At 37.7% G+C, this 12,533-nt stretch overlaps 1 protein-coding gene across 1 annotated transcript in view; it reads right to left on the reverse strand.

The window, feature by feature from the left end:
• Window positions 1–12,533, reverse strand: part of col6a1 (collagen, type VI, alpha 1) — an 86,295-nt gene that overhangs the window by 46,742 nt on the left and 27,020 nt on the right. Inside the window, exons 17-25 of the mRNA XM_061890718.1 lie at window positions 11,424–11,477; window positions 11,318–11,353; window positions 11,177–11,239; window positions 7,538–7,600; window positions 4,681–4,743; window positions 1,370–1,432; window positions 1,248–1,298; window positions 1,143–1,178; window positions 998–1,060 (exon numbers count right to left, since the gene is read on the reverse strand). Coding sequence (XP_061746702.1) covers window positions 998–1,060; window positions 1,143–1,178; window positions 1,248–1,298; window positions 1,370–1,432; window positions 4,681–4,743; window positions 7,538–7,600; window positions 11,177–11,239; window positions 11,318–11,353; window positions 11,424–11,477 — 492 coding nt within the window. The remainder of the gene's footprint in view (window positions 1–997; window positions 1,061–1,142; window positions 1,179–1,247; window positions 1,299–1,369; window positions 1,433–4,680; window positions 4,744–7,537; window positions 7,601–11,176; window positions 11,240–11,317; window positions 11,354–11,423; window positions 11,478–12,533) is intronic.

The raw sequence follows: 12,533 nt of genomic DNA on the forward strand, positions 1-12,533 counted from the left end.
CATTATTTACTTCAAGTTATTACGGTATGTCTCTATATACATTTTTTTTTAAAAATACATTTTAGCGATATTATAATAATCGGAATTTTACTTGGTAAAATGTTGACTAAAGTCATAGTTTTACAAAAAAAAAAGTCCAATATTTTACAAGAATAACAAAAAAATGGCCATATTGTGAAAAAGTCAGAATTTTACATGACAAATGTCACCATTTTGCATTAAAAAGTAAAAATTTTACATAAAAAATAAATAATTTTACGAGAAAATATCGCAATATTACAGAAACAGAAAGAAAATGAGAACTTGTACCCAATTCTATAAGAAAAAAGTCAACGCATTGTGGGAAAAAGACTGCTTTTAGTTCATTATTGTTTGTAATTGATTTTTATCTTCATTATTTACTTCAAGTTATTAGTTTGTCTCTATATACATATTTAGTTATTTTTTTTAATGAATTATGTCCAAAGGGGGCGCATTTCAGTTTCTTACACACACTTGTTATTTCATATGTTGACCAGAGGGGGAGCACTTTTAAAACCGACACACAGTTCATTTGAAAAATCCGTCCTTTTTGGAACCACGCTAATTTTGATAGATTTCACCACCAGGGGGTGCAAATGAGACATTCTCTATTAGATTCAAAGTTTTTTCCATATAGGGACCATGATTTCGGTCCTCACTTGATTACCAGTTCTCATATGGACATCAATCTTTTCTTGTTGATGTCTCAAGAACGATAGAAATACAAAAGCACAAGCACATACATACATAGAGCAATGTAGTTCCTTCATCCTCCGTGCTCATTTCCTGGTAACCTTGACAACCACATATACACAGCTGCATCAGCTCAGATTCTCTTCACACACAAAAATGCAGATCTACATAATAAATTATTTCCAGCTGTCGACCAGAAGGCGAGTGTGCGAACAAGATGTATGTACAAAGAAACACTCCAGTCGGAGCATTGTGTGAGCTAAATTAAGCGAATCTGACTCACATCAGGGCCGGGGTCGCCGGGCTCTCCGTCATCTCCTTTGGGTCCTGGGGTTCCCTTGGCACCCTTAAAAGAAAACAGAAAAAAAAACATGAGGACACAGAACTGGAAATAAACTCTTTTCCTGAACATTTATCTGCAAACTTACAGGCTCGCCGGAGTCTCCGCGGGGCCCGGGATAACCCTAGAAGAAAAAAAAAACCACGTACAGTCAGCCAAGTCACTAATGAGCAGAAATACGCCAAATACGCACCTGGAAACCCGGGCAACCGGCAGTACCATTTCCTGGGACACCATCCACTCCCTGAGCAGGATGTAAACAAACAATACTCAGACATATACAGATGAACATACACGTGTGTCATCTTCTCTTACCCGGGCTCCAATCGGGCCCCGGTCTCCGGCAGCTCCTTTGATTCCTCGTGGTCCTTTGGCTCCCTGGCGAGACAGAAAGGAAGGACCAGGTTAAAAAACCGAAGAAATGTGCTTATTGAAAACATTTGGATGTTGTTAACTATGTTTCTGTGGGTGTGAGCGTGGACGACGACGACACACAGCTTGGATAAAAAACCTCACCGCTGTCCTTGGTCGTGTGCGATTGTGTCGGTAGTTACGACAATGTGAGGACCGCAGTCAGTTACACTGCAGGTACTGTTCTGTCCAGGAAACCGAAGAGACGTGCTTATTGATAACATTTGGATGTTGTCAACGATGTTTCTGTGGGTGTGAGCGTGGACGACGACGACACACCACTTGGGTAAAAACCTCACCGGTGTCCTTTGTCATGTGCGATTGTGTCGGTAGTTACGACAATGTGAGGACCGCAGTCAGTTACTCTGCATGTACTGGTATGTCCAGGAAACCGAAGAGATGTGCTTATTGAAAACATTTGGATGTTGTCAACAATGTTTCTGTGGGTGTGAGCATGGACGACGACGACACACCACTCGGATGAAAACCTCGCCGGTGTCCTTGGTCGTGTGCGATGGTGTCGGTAGTTACGACAATGTGAGGACCGCAGTCAGTTACTCTGCATGTGCTGGTATGTCCAGGAAACCGAAGAGATGTACTTGTTGACAACATTTGGATGTTGTCAACGATGTTTCTGTGGGTGTGAGCGTGGACGACGACGACACACCACTCGGGTAAAAACCTCACCAGTGTCCTTGGTCGTGTGCGATTGTGTCGGTAGTTCCGACAATGTGAGGACCAGTCAGTTACTCTGCATGTACTGGTATGTCCAGGATAGGGTTATACCGTATACCGGTATTAGTATCGTACCGCAATACTAATGAATCTTATTTGTTACTTATATACCGAATAAGACTACCGCCTCCAAAAAGTACCGATCGCCCACCCGTCGTGTCATGCACACCGAAGTCACGACAATGGATATGTTTTGAATGGTCTCGAGTTAACAAAGTCATAACAAGATGTAATTATGTCCGATCATTAACCATTAAGTTGATCGTCTTATCGTTGAACACACTACGCACAAGTGAATGAAGGGCATACTTAGTAAAGAGCGCTACATATCACAGTAAGGGTGGCCGTGTGAACAACGCCAAACACTGTCATAAATATGTGCCATGTAGTGATACCATACTGCACAATGATAAACGCATTTTGGGAGAATATTTGCACCGCATAAACACGACAGAACAAAGTCCCGGGGATCCCTGCAGCACCCACTTTTCCGGGATGCTACAATATATACAGGAATGTATCTAGTTGATACTACTATGATTACATCCATGTATTTTAGCATCACAAAATCTTAAATGTATATATTTTTTATTTTAAATGTTATTCTTATTGTAATATTTTTCCATTTTGTTTCCATTTATACCCCAATTATTTACTTTTTAAATTCGATCCCAATTCTGTTTAATGCTGCTGTAATTTTAATTTTCAGACCATTCAAGTTTTTTTTGAGCATTTAAAAAAAAAAAATCCTGCTTTTCCCCAAATTCCTAAACATTGGGGGTGAAATTCCCATTGAAATCAATGGGAATATCTTCCAAGTTCGGGAATCGCGGGCTTTCCCTTGACATATTCCAAAAATTCCCAGATTTCCAGGTTTTCCGGGACATTTTTCCCTTTCGAAATGAATTGGCCAATTTTCCAAATTGCACCATTTCTGCATTTTTCCACTGTTTCAAACCATTCCACTCATCCTGGAAATTCAAACTATCATTTTCCAAGTAAAAAAAAATTTTAAAAATCCCTTTTTGACCCCTTTGACCTTTGAACAGTTCCACAGTCCAAACATTCCTCTTAATCAGGACAAAAAAAAAAATGAAGTTGTTTTTTTAACTTGAAAAATTCTCGGTTTTCCCAAATTTCCTTCATACCATATCTCAATTAAAAATGTTACTACTTCAAGACTTCGCGACCGATTTGAAAAATCCCAACACCGACCGTTTCAACTCATTCAGTCGAGTATTTTAACATTCCCCCCCCCCCAAAAAAAATTCCTCGCGTTTCCTGACATTTCCATGAAATTCCCATTGAAATTAAATAACCATTTTTTCCAAGTTTCACAATCCCCACATTTTTCATCCGATTCAAGCTGTCCCAAATCCAAACTATTCAGCCTGTTCAAAATTCTGTGCTCGCCTAATTCAAAAATAAAAATAAAAACATTCCTGGATTCCCGAGAATTCCCTGTTTTCAGGGACATTTCCCCATTCAAAATGAATTGTCCAATTTTTTTTTTATATTCCACAATTCGCAGAGTTTTTTAATCAACCACTCATCCAACGAACACTTTCCCAAGTTCCGAACCAAATTCTGTCTTTTCCTGGAAATTCAAACTCTCCAACATTCAAACCATTCTTACACGTATTACTCCGGTACTCTTGTCTTGCTCTGTATATTGTACAGTATTTATTTTGTATTTTGTATAGTGTTTTGTATATTGTACATGATTGCTTATTATTTTTAATGGATAGTACCGTATTTTTCGGAGTATAAGTCGCACTGAAGTATAAGTCGCATTTTTGGGGGAAATGTATTTGATAAAATCCAACACCAAGAATAGACATTTGAAAGGCAATTTAAAATAAATAAAGAATAGTGAATAACAGGCTGAATAAGTGTACGTTATATGATGCATACTGTAAATAACCAACTGAGAAGGTGCCTGCTATGTTAAGCTAACATATAACGGTAAGAGTCATTCAAATAACTATAACACATACAACATGCTATACCTTTACCAAACTATCTCTCACTCCTAATCCATAAATCCCATGAAATCTTATACGTCTAGTCTCTTATGTGAATGAGCTAAATAATATTTTTTGATATTTTACGGTAATGTGTTAATAATTTCACACGTAAGTCACTCCTGAGTATAAGTCGCACCCCCAAACTATGAAAAAAACTGCGACTTATAGTCCGAAAAATACGGTAGTCTGTTTATTTAAATTCTTAGTTTTATCTTTATTACCTCTTGTGTAATTTATTTTTATCCCATATTTGTTCCCACCTTAAATTGGAGTCCTTAATCTCGTTACAGGCAAGTATAATGACAATAAAGTCCATTCTATTCTTTTCATACTACATTCTGTCAGCATTTCAGTTCAACTTCAGCATTGGAGAAACTACAGGAATCGCCTCATCTCGTTTTTAAATGTTGTGCAGGAGTTTTGTGTGTGTGCGTGTTGGTCCTGGGTACTGACCTCTGGTCCAGGAGGGCCTTCATCCCCTCTGTATCCAGGAGAACCGTCCCTGCCAGACTCACCCTGCAGAACATCAGCACTGTTAGAACCGATCTCAAAGGGTATTTGTGTCATCCTGTAGCAACATAAATGTAACAAATGAACACTGACTTTGTCTTTATTTAAGTGTTTTTTTATAGGGATGCTTTCCAAGTTTGCTTGTTCCCTAATCAGGCAAATCTCAAGTCCAGAAGCATAATTCTCACATCTAGAAAGTGTACCTATGAGTTCTACCAACGGACACTGGTGCATTAAAAAAAGGGAGTTTAGTTATTGCACTTGGAGCCATGACAACAACCAGCTGGGTCCAGCCTTCGGTCCACTTTGTGACTAATTCCTGTCATATATCATTTATTTCTGCGCATAGAAAGTTCCCACTGTCTGGAGGCCGGGATTAAATCTGAGTAGACACTAATGCGTATACACAGATCAAGTTTAAAAAAACGTTTCTTCTATCAAGGGAAAATGAGTATTAAGATGAGCTTTTTTACAACAGTCACTTTGACGTAATTGTCAAAATACAATTTGACTATTGTGCGTATTTCACAGAGATCGAGAGAGTGTAGAAATTGGCTGCACAAAAATCATCAGCATGTTCCAATATATCACCAACAATTATATAAATATATGCAATTGAAGCTGTCACTTTTGGACTTAAATTTGATGTATGTTTTTATTTCTATTCCGATGACTCAGTCCGGGCTTTTCTTTAATCGAGTATGACGGAGACACGGCCCGGCATGGGGCCGAAGAAAGTTGTGAGTGCCAGCGCTTTATTAAAGAAAGTGGAAAAACCCGGTTGGATTCAAGAAATAATTATAACTACAGGGAACGGTGAAGAACTATGAAAACATCAATTAATCACAGGTTACCGCCGCTGACATGATTTGAATTAACTTTAAAAACGACACGGATATTATGGACATAAATGCAATTTTGTCCTACAGGAAGACATTTTAATAGTTATTTTTTTAATGTACGTCATTTATTTTGTTGGGTTTCAAGTGACCATCTGCGGTTGAGTTTTAGGAGCATATGCGGTCAAAACAAATAGTGTGATTAATCTGCGTATACACATGATTAATGGGATCATGACTTGTGAGTAATTCCATGACTCAATTAGTTTATGTATATATATATATATATATACACAAGTATATATATATATGCAAGTATATATATATATATATACAAACATATATACACATATAGTGGGTTTGTACACATATGTGTGTATATGTATATATAAATGTATATATATATACACGTGTATATTTGTATATATATATATATGCATACATATACATGTATAGATGTATATATATATATATATATATATATATACACACACACGTGTATATTTGTATATAAATAAATACATATATATATACACATGTATAGATGTATATATATATATTTATACATTTAAATACATATACATTTATACATATATATTCATACATTTACAAACATATATGTATACATATATACATAAACATATACATGGACACAAATATATATACACACACACATATATATATATACACATATATATGTAAATACATATATATATATATATACACAGTATGTATATATATATGTAAATACATATATATATACAGTATGTATATACATATATATATACAGTATGTACATATATATATATGTGTGTGTATATATTTGAATATATAGAATATTTTTCTTAAACAAACACATTTTTCTCTATAAAATGTCTTCGTACAATTATTTAAATATACATATATAAATATATATATACAAATTTATATATATATATATAAATATATAATAAGCGGCAGAAAATGAATGGATTGATATATATGTGTGTATATATATATATATATATATATATATATATGTATGTATATATACATAATTGTACGAAAACCGAAGACACATATTATAGAGAAAAATGTGTTTATTTAAAAAATTTATATATATTTATATAAATTAATGTATGTAAAAAACTAAATATATCATTATATACATTTGTAAAAAAAATTAAAATAAAAACAAATATGTATTTATGGTTAATGAAAAAAAAAAACTCGAGGAAGTTGCTTTAAACACCTTTTAGTTCATCTACTTTCCTATTATATTTTATACTGTTTCTGTGTATTCTCTGACCGCATTCTACTAAAGAAACAAAAAAAGACGGTCGTCACAGCTTAAGTACATACAAACAAATCTAATGTCAGCGGAATCATTTTTTTTACGCAGTAACTCAATTATTTGGAGTGTCGGTCCTTAAAACATGAGAATACACGGGTGGTCCGACTTGTCAGCTCTCCCATGTTTTCTCTCCTTTTAACTTCTTCACTCTTCCCGCAGTTTTGATGATGGGGGGAAAAAAACAGGAGCAACACAAAGGAGTCATTGAACGCTCTGACATCACGGAAGCTACCGCAAGTAAGCCGGCGTAAGTGCATTATTTTTGATACGCTGCCTGGTGCCTTGTTTCCGAAAAGAAGCCATACTGGGTGTATTGGCCCGCAAGAGAAGAACTGAGTCAGAAGGGAAAGAGTGAGTGTGGATGTTCCCGGGAGGGGCTCCAGGGGAGGAGGAAGCCTATGCATGAGTGGGATGCACTCTGGGGCTGCAGCCAGGTTCAACACTGGTAAAAAAAAAGAAAAAATGTACTGCTGTACTCCCTTCTGAGTGTGAAAGTTGGCCCTGGCGAAATGGGAATACCAATTTGTTGGAGTGAAAAGTGGGTGTTTTATGGTGTTTGGACAAACAACAAGCTGAAAAACAGTGGGGTCAGTGGAGCTTCTGTGTGCATGCGTTGAGAGGGTCTCACGGGGTCTCCGTTGGGGCCGGTTGAGCCCTCTCTCCCCTGCTCTCCACGGGGCCCCGGCTCCCCCTGGCAAAAGGAAAAAGAACACATGTTAAAGGCTTACTGAAAGCAACTACTACCGACCACACAGTCTGATAGTTTGTATATCAATGATGAAATATTAACATTGCAACACATGCCAATACGGCCGATTTAGTTAACTAAATTGCAATTTTAAATTTCCCGCGGAGTTTCTTGTTGGAAACGTCGCGGAATGATGACGCGTGTTTGTGACAGCTCAGGTTGTAGCAAACATATTAGCCCAGCACCACACACGGCTAAAAGTCATCTCTTTTCATCGCATAATTACACAGTAATTTGGACATCTGTGTTGCTGAATCTTTTGCAATTTGTTCAATTAATAATGGAGACGTCAAAGAAGAATGCTGTTGGTGGAAAGCGGTGGATTGCAGCTGCCTTTAGCACCGAAACACAGCCGGTGTTTCTTTGTTTGTTGTGAAGCTTTAACACAGAGCGGTCAAGCAAACATGTTTTTCTACGTCAACCAGCAAGTTTTTGGATGGGAAAATTGTGATATTACTCTTACCGGAGACTTGAGTGGATTATGCAACCTCCTCCTGTAGCTGTCAAAAAGGCAACTAACCAAAACAGATGCACGTTGACAAAAACAATGACGAAATTAACAGGCATAGTAGTCAACGAATAAAAACGAGTTGCAAATTTTGACAAAGAAGAAAATCCAATAATACTTAAAGGTGCTATATGGAATAATTTCATACCAAGTCATCTTTAAATGGCCCTGACTTGTCAAAAGGCATTAATAAATCACGTTCTTTTCGAATACCTCCATAACTGATAACAGTAGCTCAGCCGGGATATGCTCATTTCATCATTAGATTTACAGCCACAAAATCTTTATTGTTTTCATTACGATGTCCCGCCCTCTACCGTTTGACCAATTAGGAAGTCCGTGAGTGTGTCACATTCATGTTGCCAGTTACGCAGCGCCAACTTCGTCGAGTCACTGAAACTGGTGAAGTTACTAAACATGTCAGACCTTAGTAAATCTAAAAGGCGTCGTTACGATTCTCAACTTATTCATGACAAAGCCAGGAACCAAATGAGGATTTGGTTGGCAGGTATGGATTAGTATCGGCTGATTTCACTCATGAACGATCGTATCGGAATCTACTTTTCCGTTGATGGCAAAGAGTTTGCTTGGAAATATTCCTAATTTTATATTTTTTGAAAAATATAAATTTTCTGTCATTTTCGGGTTTTGTCGGGACTTCTGATGAGGTTTTGAGACATCTCCTACGACTACAGGACCAGTATTGTGCTGCTGAAGCAAGACCGTCTTTTTAAATTTGTTATGCATGGGTCTCCCCTTACGACATTTTAGCGAAAAAAATGTTTTCAATAAATATACATTTTCTGTCATTTTCGGGACTCCCGATGAGGTTTTGAGACGTCTCCTACAACCGCAGTGTAAGGGTCCCGCCTTACGACATTTTATCAAAAAACTTTTTCGAAAAATATACATTTCCTGCCATTTTCTGAATTTGTCGGGACTCTTGATGACGTTTGATATGTTTCCTACAACTACAGAACCAGTATTTTGCTGTTGAAGCAAGACAGTTTAAAAAAAAAATATTGTGTAACGGTCCCCCCTTACGTAATTCTACGACATCTCCTACAACTACAGCACCAGTATTGTGCTGTTGAAGCAAGACCGTTTTTTTATTTTTGTGTAAGTGTCCCCACTTACGAAATTTTAGCAAAAAAAAAGTTTTGAAAAAAATACACATTTTCTGTCATTTTTGGGACTCCTGATGAGGTTTCGAGACGTCTCCTACAACTGCAGCACCAGTATTGTGCTGTTGAAGCAAGACCGTTTTTTAAATTTTTGTGTAAGTGTCCCCCTTTATGAGATTTTAGCAAAAAAATATGTTTTAAAAAAAATATAAATTTTCTGTCATTTTCGGGGGGTTTTCGGGACTCCTGATGAGGTTTCGAGACGTCTCCTACAATTACAGCACCAGTATTGTGCTGCTGAAGCAAGACAGTTTTTAAAACATTTGTGTAAGGATCCCACCTTACGACATTTTTGCTAAAAAAAGTTTTCAATAAATATACATTTTCTGTCATTTTCGGGGGGTTTTCGGGACTCCTGATGAGGTTTTGAGACGTCTCCTACAACCGCAGGGTAAGGGTCCCGCCTTACGACATTTAATCAAAAAAAAGTTTTAGAAAAATATGAATTTTCTGCCATTTTCCAGATTTGTCGGGACTCTTGATGACGTTTTGATATGTTTCCTACAACTACAGAACCAGTATTGCGCTGTTGAAGCAAGACAGTTTTTTTTTTTAAATATTGTCTTAACGGTCCTCCCTTACGTAATTTTAGCAAAAAAAAACCCCCAAAAATATGCATTTTCTGCCATTTTCGGGACTCCTGATGAGGTTTTGAGACATCTTCTACAACCGCAGTGTAAGGGTCCCGCCTTACGACATTTTATCAAAAAAACTTTTAAAAAAATATACATTTTCTGCCATTTTCTGGATTTGTCGGGACTCTTGACGAGGTTTTGAGATGTCTCCTACAACTACAGGACCAGTATTGTGCTGTTGAGGCAAGACAGTTTTTTTTTTTTTTAATATTGTGTAACGGTCCCCCCATACGTAATTTTAGCAACAAAGAAAAATTCCGAAAAATATGCATTTCAGCCATTTTCGGGTTTTGCTGGGACTCCTCATGAGGTTTTGAGACATCTCCTACAACTATGGGACCAGTATTGTGCTGCTGAAGCAAGACAGTTTTTGAAAAATGTGTGTAATTAGCAAAAAAAAAGTTTTAAAAAATACCTAAAAAATTTTGTCATTTTCAGGGGGTTTTCGGGACTCCCGATGAGGTTTCAAGACGTCTCCTACAACTACAGCACCAGTATTGTGCTGTTGAGGCAAGACAGTTTGTTTTTTTTTAATATTGTGTAACGGTCCCCCCATACGTAATTTTAGCAAAAAAAAAAAAATTCCGAAAAATATGCATTTTCTGCCATTTTCGGGTTTTGCTGGGACTCCTCATGAGGTTTTGAGACATCTCCTACAACTATGGGACCAGTATTGTGCTGCTGAAGCAAGACAGTTTTTGAAAAATGTGTGTAAAGGTGCCCCCTTATGACATTTTAGCAAAAAAAAAAAAGTTTTAAAAAATACCTAAAAAATTCTGTCATTTTCAGGGGGTTTTCGGGACTCCTGATGAGGTTTCAAGACGTCTCCTACAACTACAGCACCAGTATTGTGCTGTTGAAGCAAGACAGTTTTACATTTTTTGTGTAAGTGTCCCCCCCTACGACATTTTAGCAAAAAAAAGTTTGCGAAAAATTTTCGGGAAAAAAAACCGAATTGAATCTTTGGAGGTTGCACACATTTTTAACCGGCTCAACGCAAAACTATAGCATGGGGATTAGCTGCTGGAGTGTGTCCACTTCCTGGCCCTTGAGCAAGGCATGGAAGTCCTACAGTACGTTGAACATATCCGTGCAGCTGTGCACTCCTGGCCTAGGACCATGTCTTTTAGTCAGTACAACATTGTAAAGAGCGCGGACGGGGACTAATAAAACGCTCATCGGCCTCACTTACCGCCTCGCCTCTGGGTCCTCGGTTTCCACGGGAACCTTGCTCGCCCTTCTCCCCGACTCCCCCCTACAGGAGATGTTCAGACACGCTCAGACTCTTGGCCAACATATCCAGATCAATAAAAATCCAATGGAGTGTATTTACTATTTCGCCACGAGGTCCGTCCGGTCCTGGTGCACCCTGGAACACAGCAGAGAATACAAATGAGCGATTCAAAACAAATGAAAATATTTGATAGTTTATTACTTACATCATCGCCACGCTCGCCTTTGTCCCCGTTACTTCCACGGGGGCCACGGTCACCCTGTTGCAAAACATTATTCATATCAGTTTGGAAGAAGATCTGGTTAATATTAGGTTGTCACTGCATTTCTACCAATTCCGACCAAGATCTGAATTTGCGGACCCAAATTATAAAGGTTGAACCATCAGATCCAAGTTTTGCGTCCACATCCTAACTTGTAGGAAAAATACCTTCCCAATTTATCATCGCCCGTATGTCTAGTGCAGGCCTGGGCAATTATTTTGACTCAGGAGCCAGTATATCTCAGAACACAAATACAAAACCTCTGATTAAATGCTAAAAACATTAGGACAGACCGCCTTATAATACGGAATCAATCGATCAATCAATCAGCGTTTAGTTATATAGCCCTAAATCACGAGTGTCTCAAAGGACTGCACAAGCCGCAACGACAACCGAGACTCAGATCCCACATCAGGGCGAGGAAAAAACTCAACTCATGGGATGACAATGAGAAAAACATTGGAGGGGACATTTTAGCAAAAAAAAAAAGTTTTAGAAAAATATACATTTTCTGTCCTTTTCGGGTGTTGTTGGGACTCTTGATGAGGTTTTGAGACGTCTCCTACAACTACAGCACCAGTATTGTGCTGTTGAAGCATTATCATTTTTTACCATTTTTGGGTTTTGTCAGGACTCCTGATGAGGTTTCGAGACGTCTCCTACAACTACAGAACCAGTATTGTGCTGTTGAAGCAAGACAGTCTTTTTTATAAAAATGTTGTGTAACGGTCCCCAGTTACGTAATTTTGGCAAAAAAAAAATTCTGAAAAATATGCATTTTCTGCCATTTTCGGGTTTTGCTAAGACTCATGAGGTTTTGAGACATCTCCTACAACTACAGGACCAGTATTGTGCTGTTGAAGCAAGACAGTTTTTTTTTTAAATGTTGTGTAACGGTCCCCCTTACATAATTTTAGCAAAAACAATATCTGAAAAATATGCATTTTCTGCCATTTTCGGGTTTTGCTGGGACTGCTCATGAGGTTTTGAGACATCTACAACAACAGCACCAGTATTGTGCTGTTGAAGCAAGACAGTTTTTTTTTTAAGTAT

The sequence above is a fragment of the Nerophis ophidion genome, linkage group LG28 (genome assembly GCF_033978795.1).
Source record: "Nerophis ophidion isolate RoL-2023_Sa linkage group LG28, RoL_Noph_v1.0, whole genome shotgun sequence".
NCBI lineage: Eukaryota > Metazoa > Chordata > Actinopteri > Syngnathiformes > Syngnathidae > Nerophis > Nerophis ophidion.